Source organism: Bombus vosnesenskii, unplaced genomic scaffold (genome assembly GCF_011952255.1).
Source record: "Bombus vosnesenskii isolate JDL3184/JDL3185 unplaced genomic scaffold, Bvos_JDL3184-5_v1.1 scf7180000013492, whole genome shotgun sequence".
Taxonomy (NCBI): Eukaryota; Metazoa; Arthropoda; class Insecta; order Hymenoptera; family Apidae; genus Bombus; species Bombus vosnesenskii.
Window position 1 is genome coordinate 197,866 of NW_022883081.1, and position 18,272 is coordinate 216,137.

General features: G+C 33.6%; 2 protein-coding genes across 12 annotated transcripts in view; one reads left to right on the forward strand and one right to left on the reverse strand.

Annotated features, from left to right (window-relative positions):
• LOC117238377 overlaps nucleotides 1-18,272 on the reverse strand; it is a 68,951-nt gene that overhangs the window by 31,956 nt on the left and 18,723 nt on the right. For 9 of the 11 annotated variants that reach the window (XM_033503232.1, XM_033503228.1, XM_033503231.1 and 6 more), the window contains 7 exons: nucleotides 13,617-14,223; nucleotides 11,436-11,894; nucleotides 10,438-10,743; nucleotides 9,636-10,055; nucleotides 8,847-9,203; nucleotides 8,204-8,706; nucleotides 5,337-5,461 (listed from right to left, as the gene is read on the reverse strand). In XM_033503232.1, the coding sequence (XP_033359123.1) occupies nucleotides 5,337-5,461; nucleotides 8,204-8,706; nucleotides 8,847-9,203; nucleotides 9,636-10,055; nucleotides 10,438-10,743; nucleotides 11,436-11,894; nucleotides 13,617-14,223 (2,777 nt within the window). The remainder of the gene's footprint in view (nucleotides 1-5,336; nucleotides 5,462-8,203; nucleotides 8,707-8,846; nucleotides 9,204-9,635; nucleotides 10,056-10,437; nucleotides 10,744-11,435; nucleotides 11,895-13,616; nucleotides 14,224-18,272) is intronic. The other 2 variants (XM_033503239.1, XM_033503234.1) reach the window with 1 other exon arrangement.
• On the forward strand, nucleotides 67-4,066 carry LOC117238381 (mucin-5AC). The gene is made up of 3 exons (XM_033503246.1): nucleotides 67-691; nucleotides 1,601-2,072; nucleotides 2,487-4,066. The coding sequence occupies exons 1-3, from the start codon at nucleotides 361-363 to the stop codon at nucleotides 3,565-3,567; spliced, it is 1,884 nt and encodes a 627-aa protein (XP_033359137.1). The 5' UTR covers nucleotides 67-360; the 3' UTR covers nucleotides 3,568-4,066.

The following is an 18,272-nucleotide window of genomic DNA, read 5'->3' on the forward strand; positions in this document are numbered from 1 at the left end:
TTAATTAATATTAGAAGGCTGCTTGACTTTGTCAAGCGAAGGAATCGGTAGATCGAAAAGAAATGTGATAATCTGAACAGTTTCGAAATTAATTCAATCGGAAGGGATTGGTCGTAGATCTTTAAAAAGATGTTGTTACTCAAATTAATTCGACTCCTTAAAATTACAAGTGAAAGTTACTTTTAACAAGATACCGGAGTAAATAAATCTTCGTGCGACTATCGATGTGAATTCATCCTAATTCCAGCAACTTTATCCAAACGAATTTGTCCAAAGTTTATCGTCGATCAATAATTCTGCACAATGTCTATATACGTCAATTAATAAATCATTTAGTTGGTACATAGTCGAAATCGTACGATGTATAGTTTATATAGAGCTTGGTTCGGTGACAGCGTTACGCCAGACAATTATTCAAGACTTCAAGAAACTTTATCGCCACCTGACACAGTGGTCAGAGTGGGAAACGAAGGAGAGCATCAGTTCGTCGCTCACAAAGGTGTTCTGGCCGCTCATAGCGGATATCTAAAAGCTTTGCTAACTAGCACACCGACGACATCTAATCAAGGTGTTAACACGAATATTACATCTTGTACTAACTTGCCAACCACCGCAATCGCGGTGACTACTACCAATTTGTCGGGACCATCGCAACGACAGCCTGTCACGTCTGTCTCGGTTTCGTCCATTGGTAAATATCGTAATTTATTCGAGTCGGTGAGTTGAAAAATGATACGAGTTCAATATGGTTTTATTTCGATTATTTAAAATTTCCTACAATGTTTTATTTGTGCGTCTAAACTGGAATGGGGCTGCGAGATCGATAGCTTTACTGATACGCCAAAGCTAATGTTAGTTGGTATATTTGAAAACATTTGTAATTTTGAATTTGTACCGTTCTCCAACTCGTCGATTTATTTGTAAGCTCGCCTAGGAAAAAGTTCTGATGGATTTTAATACATTTAAAATTGAAGAAAAGAACATCGCGCAAAGTCACCTTTCCTTAGACTAAACATTAACAATTTGGAAAATCTGAATGTTCCTAAATAAGAATGCCTTTGCATTTTCGTTAAACCTTCCAATGCTTACGAAAATAACTGCAATAAAAAATTTCTCTTTCGGTATCTTTCTAGTTATTCCTTATTTGACGTTTATCAAACGTTTCTAGCGTGTACGTTTTCAAGCAGAAATTAAATTTACGACAATAATACCTTGCCTCTGTCCTTTCCTTTTGTTTCCACATACGGCTTTCCAACAATACGGTGTCGTTTCTTTACAGATTTCTTTTTGTGTCAGTCAGTAGAAGAATTTCCATAAGACCGCTTGTACTCAGAAGTATAAAACATCTGTTTCAAACGGAACAATGCTCGTTTTTCTGAACTAGTATTCCCTCTGTATACCTATATATAATCAAAATCCAATGCTCTAATTTCCCTATAATGTTTACTGAAAAACTCATCGACGCACAAGCTACGAGTTAAACGCAGAAAGAATCGACGAACTGTAAAAAAGATAAACAAGAAATTTCAACAACTGCATATAGCAATAAATGAAAAAACGGCTATATATTTTTTTTCTTGTTTTAAATTCTAATTTCTAGGTGGAGAAGCATTCGCGCCATTATTGAACTACATGTATACGGGTAGGTTGGAGGTAACGTTGGATAACGTGTACAGCGTGCTATTGGCCACGCATTTGCTGCACATGCCAGGGGCACTGGAGCAATGCAGGGCTGCTTTACTAAGGCTGAGGGCACCGCCGCCTTTGCCAACGCCGATACCGGTACCAGCAGGCCCGACGTCGACGTTGACGTCGACCTCCATATCCACGTCGACGCCAGGCTCGGGAAATATACTCAGACCTATACCAAACAGGTTGATGATAGATCCAAGTATATGCTGGCCACCGACAGCGCCTCTTTATCCACCAACAGCACCTGTACCCTCGTCTATCGGTATTCCACATTTACCTCAACTGCAACCGTCGGTGCTAATGCAATCGACCGTTCCACTCGGCGTTTCCGTCGCCCCGACCTCCAGCATTCAAGAAACGCATAGCTCGACGGCTTATAGGTTTGGATGTTGATTTTGTTGATTTTAACGTATATCGAGATAAATAATATGTGAAGTCCTTTTTGCATTTTAGAAGATTTGGAATCTCGTGTCAGAGACAGACATATTACAAATCTTATTATCATTTGATATTACAAACGCGTTCTCACTAGTAGACTTTAGATTGTGCTAAAAGTGTGACAATGCTGAATATCTAATTTCGTTTCAACTTCTTGGATTTACTAAAGATGTAATTGTCCAGCTATTCCGAGCAATTGTAGTACCAACTTTCCAACTGAAATATTAACTTCCAATAAATAAGTAATAAGTAGATGATAGAAGAAGCAGTTTACTGTAAAATAATCATATTATAGTTCGGGTATGTTTCATTGCATGGTATGAAGAAACCTAATGTTTCGTAACATCTGCCAACAGAGAAGTTTTATCGCCAAAATCATCAGTCTTCAAGATCGAGCGAAATCGGAGCCTACGAGTGGACTGTAGACCAAAATCACCAGAGAACGTGTCCTCCAATTCTTTGCCCTTTGTGGCAGCAGCAGCAGCAGCTGCGTTTACCACTTTCACCACCTCTAACGTTGCCACATCGACACGAACGTCGTCGCCTTGTCAATCGATTTCACCTACGCCGTCCTCCGCTTCTCAATCCTCGGTACCACCGTGTCAAAGCAAAAAGACAACGGAACAGCAGCGTCAATCTACGGAAGAACGCCGTTACGAACATCCAAATTCGAGCAACAACGAGCAACAACATCGATCTCCACCTCTGACACCTGTAGAAGACACGGCAATGCCTCGAAACAGTGACAGGAACATCGAATCAACGTCGATCAGCGAGGACGATCGAGGAAGATCTAGACGAAGAGGACGCAGTTCCAATAGGGCAAACGATAGTTCTTCGGGTGTTTTGTCAGTGGTTTACGACGTGGCTTGTTGCGATGGTCCAGTCAAGTTCCATCGAGTGTTGAATGAAAATTACTCGTCAACAGCCTCGTGTGGGTCTAGTTCTGTACTACAACCGCGTTTACAGAGGCCGTGTTTTGAAGCAGAAAACGCCTCCGGCGAAAATGACGAAAACGGAGGACCAACGGCTGTTAGAACTCCTTGCGACCAAATCGAGTCTGCAATGGATACGAGCAACAGCAGCGGAAGCTACACTTGCCGATACTGTAGGCACACTTTCAAGTCGCAGTATTGTTACAGAAAACATACCAAGAGGCATTTGTTGCCGACAAGAGCAAACGATCCGACTGGAAATAGACAGAGACAGGATACAGAGGCTCGAAATAGAAGAGAAGTTCGATTGTTGGATTTAAATGTTCAGTATTATCCGTGTAAGATCTGTGGATGCAAATTCCCGAGCTATTATTTTGTACATAAACACAGGAAATTGTGCCATGCGAATACGGAGGAGAGAACGCAGTCTGACGAAGCTAATAGCACAGCTACCGAGGATCAAGAGTCGACTACTTCAACGACGAATAACGACAGACAATGAATTGGACTGTTATTTATGGTTTGTTGAGGTGAATTGGACGAGATGTTAAATGAATGAAAATCGAAGCGAAGATAATTTCAATAAACCCGTAGTTGATTAAAAACACTTACCTATTTCAATGAAAAACAAGATGTTCGTGTCTTGTAGAAGTAAATTGGATATAGTGGAAACGTTAAGCGAAAATAAATGAAGATAAATAATTTTAGCATATGACAAATTGCTTAAGCGGACTGGTCAAATAACAGAATAAATTACTTGCGTTCCGTAGAAGTAAGCTGAATTAAGTAAAGATCAAAGTGAAATTAGATGAATACAGTTAGATAATGTTAATACATTAGCAATTGACATTTCGTCAAATAGGAAACTAGATTCCTTCTGTTTTATGATAGTAGATTGAAAATAATGTTAAACAAATGGAAATAAAGGAAATAAAGGAAATACATAAAGATAGGTGATATTATTGATAGTCGACGTTCCATTAAATATTAAAATGTAAAAGTATACCAATTATAATGAATATAATTATAATAAAATATAATTGAACTAAATATCGACGATTGCATATAAAATAAATTTTCTATCAATATTCAATCGATATTCATGTGTCAAACTATATAATTTGAAAATTATCTGCTGATGTGTTAAATTGTATAATCATATATTATAAGCATTAGTTACATTATAATGTACTACATGTGTGTAATTATAATATGAAAAATAATAATGTGTGAAAGAGGAGACAATTGACCAGCATTGAAATTTCAATAATTTTGACCCATGAATTACATTGGAATTATGACTAAAAAAACAACGACATACTACAAAATTTAAATAATGAAAGTATTATTAATTATTATACTAATATTTACACTATATGACAGTATGGTTCAAATCTGTACAGTCCAATAAAAACTAACTTCTTACATTAATTAATTAATTACTTAATAGAAATGATCAAATATTAGAAAATGAAAATATACATATAATATGCATAACACTCTTTAATATAGAGATTGAAGTTCTTTTAAACGATTATTGCATTCGTTCTACTTGAGTTTATTAACAATTCTGTGTTTATCGTCATTACGTCCTTCAAATTTGTAATTGTCCCATTCGACAAAATTTCAACACTCTTATCGCGTTCGAGCTTGTAAGATCCCATCGTGTTTTTAAATTAATAAAATATTCTCAATTTTAATTTTATTAGAATTAGAATATCTTGAATATTGAATTAGTTCAATAAATTCGAAAGTATAATAAAGGTACTGTCATTTGATCTAAAACGAAAATACGTTACAGCACTATGTCCAGAATTTTTCAAAAAGATAAAAATTATATGTATTATACAAGTTTTTATTACATTGTAGAAAATTAATTCGAAGTTTCTTTCATATTACCAACAGGAATATAATGTAAAACACTGATAGATACCTATTCTAAAACTAGAAGATATTTCTTCAATGTAATTAACTTGTACTACATAGATGCCTTTATATAGTTTTCTCAATTGTGAAACAAGAACACATAAATCTCTGAATTCTCATTGAAAAAAGGAATTGAAATTTCTTTTTATGCAAGAACTGTCATTTAGAAAATAAGAAATGAAGAAAAACGATATAAATGTTTATTAAACATAGACAAAAATCAAATCACACGAATTTAAACATTTAAATACGATAATAACATTTAAATGTTTGTGATAACGTTGCAGTGATATATCATGAAAGATGGGCAAAGCAAACTGGTAAGATATATTTAACGAAACTTACCAATGGTGTCCATCGGTTGGGCTTCCTCGTCGCTGGTTTCCATAGGGTTGGCATGACTATCTTTCTTCTTTTCTTTTATCCTGCTCGCGGTTACCACGCTTCCACCATCGCTGTTGTTTGCTTCCCTGCAACGTGATTTCTGCCCCTTAATATCTTTCAAATTTAACAATGTACTGTTCTTATCAATTTTATAACAATAAATCCAACGATAAAAATCTATTAGTTGTTATTCACTACTCATTTAATAAAACCTTTTTCAACAATTTTCTAAAACATTCCTATTAAAAGTTTCAATATTCCTGCCTATAATTTATATTAAATCTTATATTTTTTATTTATATTTGTTATGTTAAATGTTATGTGTACTTATTTGTATTGTACGTATATTCGTCACATTAATCCAGCGAAGCCTGAATCATTGCTGTTACAAACCTAGAATATTTTATTTTACAACGATAAAACGAACAGTCAGTTAAAAAGACTTTTTATCCATTAACTACATTTACTTAATAGGGAAAATAGTTCGTGTAAATGTAATTTAAAGAGAAACAAACTTGAAATTGAATTGAATTAACCCTTTGTCTGTGCAAGAATTTAAGAAAAAAAAAGAAGATGGTATATAAAAAAAATATTTTACGTATATGGCCCAATAAAATTCAAAAAGCTCAATACAATTAAAAAAAAATAGAGAGAATTATTCATCCATACAGTATGAATACAATTACTGCAGGGTTAATAAAACACTCTGTACATCATTTCTAAACGAACGAGGGGAGTAAACATTCTGGTCTTCACGCGGTTCGGAATCAGATTTTCAACGATCGACTCCATTTCGATGATGAATGCCTACGCAAACATAATCCACTAACCAGTAACCATTGATTAGCATTACAATCTGCTAATAACTACCCTACCTTCCCTCTCGAACCTCCATTTTACCACCACCTTCTATTTCCCCCTATCTATCCTCCATTCAACTCAAACCCTCTCTATTCCTCCTCCTATTCCGCTTCAGCGATTTATTTGTATTCTTTTTCTTTTCTTTCATTTTCCGAGAATTATAATTCCATTGATGGATACCATTAAATTAATTTTTATCGTCAGAAATTTTATTGTAAAAGTTGATGAACGAAGAGTGGAAATTACGATCTGAAAAACGATTTAAAAACGGGTGAAGATTAAATTGCTTCTGCGTATGGACAATTTTAATATTCGTTGTGATTATTAAAAGATTATTTGTTCATTTCATTGAAATTATGAATAAATAGAATTGTTGTAGAAACAATTTTTTGATACTAGACAATTTTTAGTAAATCGATACCGGTATTTATTATATTTATATATAAAATATATAATTTTTGTTGCAGATCATATATACATATAGAATGAACAAACTTTAAAATTTTTTTTATTAAAAAAGTAAAAAGAGTGAAAGGCTTACTTATTTTCAACATAAATTTGGACGAATACTTCCTTCAATTATTTTTTAACATTTTAAAAATTGTAAGTAATGATTGGTTGGTAAAATTGGTCTGTTTGCACGATGAATATCTTTAGTAAGATGAAGCCCGTTCAAACAATCAAACTGCATGGTTTTATATCAATTGCAATTTCTAAAGTGATTTCCTGCTAGAGTTATGCTTCCAATTTATCAGCCTCCCAGAAAGACTAGAAATTTTTAATTCCAGCAAATTCTTAAAAGTGTAACAAAAAGTCAATTGTAAGAATCTTTATTTAAAAATTTTTTCATTAAAACTTATGTGAACTTGCAATATATTAAATTAAATTAAATTTAAAAATTCATAATTATTAAATTTGAATATCCTAAATCCTAATGCAAGTGTATGAAAGTATTCATACATTATTAAATGCACATTACCAAAGACAAAGATAGTAACTACAATCTGGTTGCAACAATTTTTGAGAAAAAAAACCACGAAAGTTAAGAATGAAATTTATGTGATATATACAACTATATTTATGACTGCAAGAGGACTTCCTTTAGTATATTTTGATATTTACTTTGATATTAGCATCTTGGCTAAAGTGACGCAATTTATCAAAACAGTGTGCTGTTTTACAGGTAGAGGAATACATGTAATATATGCATCTTGAAAACGACCTACATACATCACAGAAGCTCGAAACATAGACTAGGATAAAGATAGGTAAAGATATATAAAATGGTCTATACAATACTACAAATCATTACTAATACTGTAAAAATCTAGGAGCTAGTACCAAGCTAGGATGCATAAGTTAGTTCAAAGATTAAATATATGAAATATTTTCTCATAAAGGAGAAATTTTTCCTCATATCCACGATAATACTTCCAAGATTAAAACTTAAAGATTGTAATGATAGATAATTAATATTATTTATATTACTAACAATCAATGTAAATTATAACAATCCATAAAGATACGTCCAATCAATTATCTAGCCACTATGAAATTCTATTTTAAGGTTTATAGTATCCAAACGTAACCAAAATATAAAAAGAAACGGTTATTGGTCCTGGTAAGCGATTGTGCGTATACATTTACAACTAAAATATCGATTACGTCAATATTCTAGTTACCAAACAATAAATCAAATATGACCACTGTTTCTCTCATTCCTTCTGTAGGTAGGGCGAAAATCACAGTAACTATTATACTACAAGATGTATATGTCATCTCAAGTGTGTGTTAAACTTACGTAATATTAATTTAAAAAATCTATGTTTGAAATACTTACAAATTCATTAAAGAATTAATAAAGCATGCTACTTCCATTTATACAACCCCACGATATGATATAGGTATATATTTAATATTTTCTACAAGTCAAATTAAAAATATTTATAAGAAATGATATTACGTACATTACTTTGACGTCCTTTCCGGACACCGTTTCAGAACTTAATTGAGGCTCCTCTTTCACTTCGACTTTAATAAGGTGCGACTCCTTCGCTTCCATTTTACTTTCTTTGTTTTCTTTATTGATTTCCCTATTGTCCTTCGCGCTTGTTGTCGTCGACAACGTCGCGACAGACGATGTCGTGGTGCTCAACACGGATGTCGTTGTAGCTGTCGTTGATGCTATTACAGAGTCCGTCGTTAAACATATACTCGACGTTGATGAATTTAAAGGAGTCGTCGAAGTGGTCGCTATCGTTGTTGCAACAGCAGTTGATACACTTGATGTAGCCGTAGCCGTAGTCGTCGTCGTCGTCATCGTCGTCGTCATCGTCGTTGTACTTGATGTCCCTGCTGAACTATTTTGAGGATTCTCTTGTGTTTTTTGCTGTTGCTCACGTTGCAACCTTGTTGTCACACCTGTAGTTAAAATGTCTAGATTTCCAATACTTGAACTGCTATTATTTACCTGAAAAAGAAAACAATTATAAGGTTAATAATTGTTATAGAATTAACATTATTATGTATTAATTAATTAAATGCATTTATACAATTTTCAAAGAATATCTATGTACAAATGCTTTTAAATTTGATTACAATTACACTCACTTTATTATTAGGATTATTTCGAGAGCTACGTGTTCGTTGCCGCGATTTTCGCAAGAGCTGCTTATAATTTTCTGCTTTTTTAGTGAGGTAGTAATGATGCACGCAATCTGGAACGGACTTATGTTCTAAAGATTGAGCTATCGTTCCAAAGTTCTTAGGATGTTGTAGATATTTTTCTTTAAACAATTCGTGCTCCACAGAACTCCATACGTTGATTAACTTTCGTTCACTGTGAAGAGCCTCTAATTCTTCCGGCTGAAGAAGACCATTTCGATTTTGAAATGCGATTCGTCTCTGCTTTGTATCCAACAATAATGGAGGTATTACTGCGTACGAACGCATCTTTTTATCTTCCATCTATAAAACCAATTTTAGAAATTGTTATTATACATTGAATTTTTCAAACAATAAATATATTACAAAAGTTCATATACCAAGTGGATTATTAGTATTATGAATTTATCGATTGTTAGTGATAGTATAAAAAGACCACACAATTTTATAACTTTTTGACTATTCGTCATAATATTATTGAATTAAAATAGAAAATTTTCGAAGAGATTTGATTCGAAAAAGAATGTTATTTTTTAAACCTAAACCTTAATATTGCCAGGAATATAATCAGAATGTTAGTACATAAATCGCAAATCGGTAAATATGATCTACCCATTTGTGATAATGAAGTATTTTTGTAAACAATAATTTTGTAGATTTCCTTTTAACCTTGGTAACTTTTAACCTATGAACTTTTTCCCGTAATTTCCTTTTCTTAATTATGAAATAATATACCTCTTGTTCTTGAAGGCCGTCCATAATTTCCTCCAAATCAGCTTCACTCTTGATACGTGCACCGACTCTATTAAAACGCTCTTTGTCTTCCCTTTGTTTCCGCAATTCTGGAAACACTTTCTCGAAGAATTCGCGATTCTTCGCTTCTTTTGACTTCCTTTTCTGCGTTGCTTCCAATCGCTCTACTTTACGATGCCACTCCTGTACCAAAATAGCATACGTTTGTGACTGTTGTCGATGGAGAGATGCGCGTTCAGCGTGTTCTCGTCGAAGCCTCGCTATAAGCCTTGCTCTCATACACGTTTGATGTTTTGTTCGATTTTCTTGATACACGCTTGTATCTGATGGCTGATTGTATAAAGGTAGTTCCACTTTTGGACCTAGCCTCTCTAAAAGTCTATGAGCTTCTTCTGCCTTCCTCTGTAATTAACGTATGATTTCATTCAACCAATGAAAAACTAGATTATTTCTTATTTAAAAATATATTCTGTTTAATTCAGTTAACTCGTCTTGCTAATATTAAATGAAACACACTTTATTTCTTATACAAACATCAGTATAGCACAAGTACAGATTAAAACAGCTGTTTCATTATTAAGAGTAAGAACCAAACGATATATTCATTCTTTTCTTAGATGTATGATTAGTACACATTCACGATGAATCATCTCGTTTTATTCAACGAGAAGTCATTTTCAAATAACGAGTTAACTCATTTATCTCATTTAATAGGTTAATTTGGTAGAATGTAAAACCTACATTACACATGTTGAATTAAACAAAATTTGAATTAATATCTTACCCTATTCTCAGCATAAATTTTTTGTGCCAAAGACTGATGCTTTGGTTGCTGAGACTGCTCCTCAACCTGTCGTTTAAGTCCACTAGCTTCTAGAGGTTTATTAGCTGTCTCTTCCAATTCCTTTAACTTTTTCCGAAGCTTATTTATCTGAGACTCCCTTTTTGCAATTTCTCTATCAACCTTGGAGATTTGCTGTAGAAGATCATCCTTGGTGCTTCTGAACTGCGCATCTTCTTGCGTATTCGGTTCCGGAAGCGTAGGTGAAATCGCTTCAGTTTGGGGTGTATACGCTTCTGTTGCCGGCTGCTTCAAACAGAAATTATTCATATATTATAATATCCCATAAAATGAAAATTTAGGAATGGAAAAATTATTGATCCTGAGAAAGATGAAGGAGAAACACAATTACTTGTAAAAAATATTTTCAAAAGAAATGTGAAAGACCTTGACATATTTTGTAATCTTCTATATATATATCTTTTTAATATAGAGACTTTTTAATAAATGTTTTGCACGAGTACTTCTAAAGATATACATACTTAATATTACCTATCTTCTTTTGTTAATTCCTTAAACACTATATCATGTCAAGCTTATAATCTTATTGTAATAACAATGAAACCATAACAGAATTCATTAAATGTTGAAATTTTTTTGTATAACTTTATCAAAGACAAATTCAATATTTTTCGCATATAACTTTTACCATACAACTATATATTTAATCCTTATACTGTATATTCATTTTCAATTATAGAATCTATAGTGTTGTAACATCCAATACAAATAAGAAATTCTTTACAAAATATACAGACATCATTCAAATGTATATAACGCGACACTCAGCGAGTTAAATACTTGTACCTACATAAATATCGACAATAGAGTTCGCTCAGTAAGTTTCTCAAAGCTATCTCGAAAGCAATCTACTAAATATCAAGGTTTTTCACATTTATCCTGAATCATCCTGTGTATCTATGTACCACCTATGTACCCACCCTAGTGTCTATCCTAAGTGGTTGCTGTAACTGCACCACGTGCTCCTGCTTAACGCACGGGTCAGCGGGTGACAAACTATGACAGCGAGATTGCGATTGGGACTGCAATTGAATCTGAGTCGGTTGGCTGAGGCGTATCTTCTTGAAGGGCGGCGCCTCCTGCATATTGGCCATTTCAACGGCCGTACGATTGCAATACTGATCCGGCTGGACGGGCATCAGGGCTATTCGTGAATTTCTTGCACTGGACACGTGCTGATAATCTGGTGCTGTTGGTGAAGGTGTTGGTGTCACCGAAGCAGGTGGTAAAAGAGATATCCTCGGTCTGTCCCCTCTTCCACCAGCCATACCACTACCTATACCGCTATTCGCCGCATATTCGGCTGCAACTACTCCAACACCGACTCCTATTTGCGACAGGGGACTACTGCTCACGCTAATGGCAATCCTCTCGTTCACCTGAAAGATGTCATAATAAATGTCTGTTCATTCTTTCAAATCTCATTTTATTTGTCCACCTATCTATTCTGCTCTATCTTTATCTTTATCTTCTTCTCATTTAAGATGTATGTGGTTCTATTGCTTTTTTCATCGCGCATTTTATTCAATTTATCTTGTCTAACCTTCTCGGCACGAACCTATTTCAAGAAAATCGATGACCCGGTTCAAGAGGGCAGACGGTAGACCATCGATATACCTACGACACCGTCATATGTTCCTTGCACTCATATTATGACTAAACTCCACTTTTAGTCGATTCGTCTTTCTTTCTCACGCCTTCTACGTCTTGCTTATACCATGCCTTAGGATCATAATCTGCCACCCAAACAGATAACAGATATGACCTCTTACTAAGCTGTTTATCTTATTCTATCTATATATCGAGTGTTTTCATTTTAGAAAAGTTAATCGGGCATTAATGATTAAATATATGATTCAGTTCGAAATCGATTCGAATAAGCAGCTACACTTTTAATAAACTAGACTTGATTTTTGTACATTCTTTTCTTTTCTTTTTTTAGATAACAGAAGTATAACATACAGGGGATATAATTATTCTCTTATACATGTTCATATACTCTGACTTATTCATAGTTCTTATATTCAATGTTACATCGTATACCTCTATTATTACTATATATTGTAATAAATATCCCAAAATAGAAAGTAAGGTTTTAAATCAAACTTACGCTCATTTACAAATTTTAAACTAAGTTGACAATTTATCACGTAACAATTTGAAAGTTGACACAATGTCTGTCGAAATTTAAAATTGTTGAAATGGAATGAAACAACATTTACGACAAAGATATTGCTGAAACCATCAAACATAATCTCATCAGAATTCCGCAACTTCGATATGGCGGTAAAATTAATCCAAAACTGCACAACATCCGCGACAAAGAAGATTATATTGCTAGGCAGTGAAGAGAACAGGGGACGGCTAATAGTGGTTGAAAGTCAAGGGCACTGGCAGATACAATGCGCGTTTCATGTAACGCGTTTAAAACACTAGATTAGGTGTAATAGATTATTATATATATACAATATATATACAATCAACCAGCCACAAATTCATCTAATCAATTTCAAATATTCCAGCAAAGAGATTAGTTTGAACAACTTTTGATTTCGTTAATGAAAAAAGTCGGATACATACGTATATGTAAACTTTTATGATGAACTGTACATGTTAGCCTCCTACATGACTTTCACCTACCAACTCTTTTGTCGAAACAATTCAAATTTTTGTGGAAGAAGTAAATAAATTAATGTAAAGGATATTAAATGGGATATATACTTGTCTTAGTACAATCAATTTGTCTATGTATCACCCTTTACAAATAGGATATTGTGTCCTACAATTTCTATTTTATTATTAAGAATATCTTATTAATTTAACATTGATTAAAATCTAATCTTTCATTTCCTATGGTTCTACATATTTACACGCAAGCCTTTAATCGTTAGAAAAAATATTTCCCGCTGTCTATGAAAAAATGAATATTTATAATCTGTTATCTAAAACCTCTTAGTGACTCTCTCTCTCTCTCTCTCACACACACGTGCGCGCGCGCGCACACACATGCGCGCACACACGTGTAACGAAAGCAACAGAGTAAGAAAAAATGAGGGCGCAACCGATTTATCGTGGGATAAATCGAAGAGAAAAATACCTACATTCGTGGTGGCGCCGCGATATCCACCATCTCTTGTGGCATACGTTCCCGAAAGCGATGGTGGTGGTGTTTGACTAACAGTAGGTGGATTGACAGGTGCAGCTGCGGGTGCTGGAACGGGTATTGGAGTCGGTGCCGACGAGGCCGATGTGACCATCGTCGCTACAGCCGGCACCGACGCCGACGTAGGCGTCGACGGGTACGGATGGATATACCGCAGGCTACCAGCCATGGGCACAGCAACGTAACCTCCTGGTGCACCACCCACTGTACCGCTGTTTCCGCCACTATTGCTCCCCGCACCGGCGCTGTTATTGGTACCGTTGTTGTTACCATTTCCGGCTGGTGCTACGTTTCCAACGGAACCAGCTCCAGCCCCGACGACTCCTGTACCGCTGTTCGCGCCACCGGCGTTGCTAACACCACCGCCTCCTCCACCGCTACCGCTGCCACCGATTGAAGGACCTCCGCCACTTCCACTTCCGACTGTCCCCGCTGCTGCTGCTGAAGATGAAGCCGCACCGCCCTGCACATACGTCACTCCTGTTCCTATAGTTCTTGGAGATACAGGGCTGCTGCTCTTGATGTTGACATAACTCTGCGTCGGCCTGCAAACATTCGGAAACCTGAATTACGAGGTTAGACTGAGACAGTGGCATACAAATTAACAATTCATTTTGGAAGAAGATATATCAGTAGCGGCAAAATCTTCGTAATTTTCATATTTTGTTATATATATGCATATATATTCATATCATTCGAAATTTATTATAAAGGAGCAAAGTAATATATTAGCAAATGTATTTGCACAGTGCTGCATTTATTTTGGTACTTGTATAGTACAATTAATTAAATTTCCTATTCCACAAGATTGTGCAAGATTTTGTATATGTATAAAAGTTCTGAAATTACAAAGATCATTTTTACGATATTTTATACTCAACGCGGTTATTTACGATACATACACTTACATTTATGCTTTGCATTTCTATTGAGAAAATCGTATTAGACACTTCAGGTCCCTACAATGGTAACGGTTTTCTCAGATTGTATTTCTTGATATATTATATACTACTGTAGTGTGCAATATAAGTAAGATATTCTTACGTATCATACAAAACTCGTTAAACAAGCAGCCATTTTAGTATCATAATGAAAATACTTAAAAGCATACTTTTTTTTTAAGTACTTGTCAACATCGTGGAAACTGAGCTTATATTGTTATTAGCGATGGTTACTATAAAGAGAAACAACCTATGAAGTGCTTCCCGCTCATTGAAGAATATCTAAGATTTGTTCAATTTTTCTTTATGGGGAAGTAAGTCCTTTGTTTTTAATAAATTATACCGATGATATCAAATTACCTAGTAGACTTTTAAGCTAAATATACCTTTACATAAGATCTCCTAACCAAATACCTTTATACACCAATAATTTTATCTATTATGTACAAACATAAATAAATCCTACTTATGTTCAAATGAACTATCTTTTACGAACAGGTTGTTATACATATACATGTTCTGTACACAATATGTACATACATATACATATACATATACATACACATACATAAAAAAGAAGCGTGTTCCATATTAAAAGAAAAATAATATGAAAAAGTTACATATGTGTACAAAATTAGATTTATATGAAAAGATAAACTGTAAGAAATAAATGCATATAAAAATTGACGAATGACCATCAACTAACCAATCGCGTCACGCGGTAAAAATATGCTTCACGTGAAATCAACCATTGGCTATACATATGTATGGCAGAATAGTAGATACACGACCTTTCGACGCTAGTTTGTCACATGTGGCAAAATATACCGCGCATGCGCCATAGTGTATAACGATATGCGATGTCGCAGTATTCCACAGATCATGATTCCGCGTGCCGGTGCATCGGTACCTATTCTCTGTAGAATGACTGCGCATGCGTTGAACATCACAAAGGGTGAATGTGCCTGTCTGCTTTCGTAAGGCGACGTTGCCATATCGTTGAATACATTCGAGGCTTGCCAAACGTTCTTAGAGTTATTCGTTGGTGGATAATAGTGAACGATCAACCGATGTAGTCTGATATAGCGTTTATAAAGATTTCTTTTCCGAAATTATCTAATATATTTCATACGTTATTGAATATATGATTTTTTTTTAATCTTTTTCTGAGAACAAAAGATAAACTAATACATACTCAAAAAACGTAAAAGTAGTTGTTACACATAATTGTAATACGAAATAAAATTATGTGTAACACACATGTATTCAATAATATATTTGAAAATTGCTAAATTAAATTCTTCTATAAATTGATATCTATTATTTGGCATTAACGTTTTGTATACTGTAAACAAAATTGATTATATTTTTTGAAAGAGTATAGTCTGTGCCGCAGCAACTAAATGAATATTTCAAATCATTCGGAATTATAGTTTAGTCTATATATAGTCTTAGCCTAGCTCACATCCAAGAAATATGCATATATTTTCAGCTATTAACAACGACACCCTCTCTTAACTATTTCTATTTGAAAATTTTGTAAACACATATTAATGATATTAAATCTTTTTAGGCAAATTACGAAACTATTCACAACATAACGATTCACAAAAAAAAGAACTATGTATTTTTGAATTATCATAAACAATAGCATATACAATAATGTCAAACAAATAATTTCAATAATTATTATCCAGTTAGTAGAAGAAAAATTAAATTGCAATGATTGTAAATTAAATTAATGAAAAGACAAAATATAATATTAAGAAACAATTAACGCTATAAAAACAACTATTATCCACAATATTAGCCCACAGTTATGCACGATATATTTTTCATATTAATGAATCATTCGATCTTTCTTAATTGCTATTTTTTTCTTATATACGAATTTATAATCGCAAATGAATGACGACTTTATGGATTTTCCTAGACTATGAGTTCCCGATGATGTAACGGTCACTGACCCCCTCCTCCCACTTCTAAAATCTTCTCCCTCCCGTGTATCACCTACTCTTTTTCCCTTTTATGAATGATGCGCGTGCGATAGAATGTTATGTACGTACATACATAGGTCACGGAGAGAACGATAACATGATATGCACACATAAGTTGTACATATGAACCTATACAGGTTCAATGATGATGAATTTAATACTTAGGTGAGAAATAAAATACCACCTTTGGGACAAATAGCACTGTAATAGATAAGACGTATAAAATTAACTGCTGTCTTCTGTGAATCATTTTCAAATCAATCGTATTTTCCAGACAATTTCTTAAATTTGAAGGACAGTAACAAAATTAATCTAGAATTTGTATATCTTACAGTTGACCAGATGATAAAAATATATGATGATATTTTTCATATCACTGTTTACATTAGAAATAATAGGGATTTTAAAATAATTAAAGAGAAGAAAGACCATAACATGCAGATAAGAAAAGTAATATGATAGGTTAGGGTATAAAACATGGCGGGTACATCTAAAATATGAAAACAACATAAAAAGCGTCTAAGTACGTATCATATAGCGCCACATGCATCATGTCAAAACGAAGCAGAAATTATCACTACACTATTATCACTATTTATCAATAACACATATTCTATATTACATAAAGTTATATCATAAAATACCTATATAAATAAAAGAAATGCAAAGTTGCACCTGCGATAACAAATGTTTTCAATGTATACATATATCTTATGAATTTCATCGTAATTGTATTACCATCGCAAATAATATACTCAAGACAACAACGATAAAACGATAAAAAGTTATGATTAATTAATTTTTCCACAAAGTCTAGAAATCTTTGAATTTTTAAATAAATATCTATTTTTAAATATTATATCCATAATTTTCTACATAACCCAATTTTATTAAAGAATTAAGTGTTATATTAAGAAATGTATTCTATTTTTGTTTTCGTCTGAAAGAGAATTGCAGGAAATAGAAATCTACGTAGCCTTGAGCCCCTTCCTTCAATTCTACTTTTCGTTCACGCCTCCGTTAATGTCTCTGATTCTTTCCTCACTTATTTCCTCTTGAAAATATGTCTCAGGTATTTTAATGTAAATTTCTTAGTCAGCGAAATATTCATAAAGTTTGTACAAATATTTATAAGAATGCTATATAACCGGCATAATATTTTGTTAATAAAATTGATAATGTCTTAAGCTTTGACATTATAAATTTATATATACGTAATTAGATGCAACACGTTAATTTTATTTTCCTTTGCTTTTTTTTACCTATTCACAGGTAAAAAAAGTGCATTTCCGCTATCACCGCCATCTTTTATTCCCCGTCATGCGACCTACTGTTAGCTTTCTCTTTCCCGTTGAACAAATTCCTACATCTATTACTATTTTCCACCAATTCAAATACAAATGAACAATAAATTATTAGAAAACAGACCGAAATTTTTAACTTGCCAATTTATTTAGGCTATCTATTTAATTAATAACCTCGTAGATTTTCAATGTAATTCATTATGTGTAAAATAAAGATTCTAAAATCAAATATTAAAATCAAACATCATTTTAAAAACGATTGTAATAAAGCAAAATTTTTATTTTATCGTGTTTCTATTTCTTACACAAGTTTTGTCTATAAGAGACCAGATTCGTAACTCGTAATGTAACC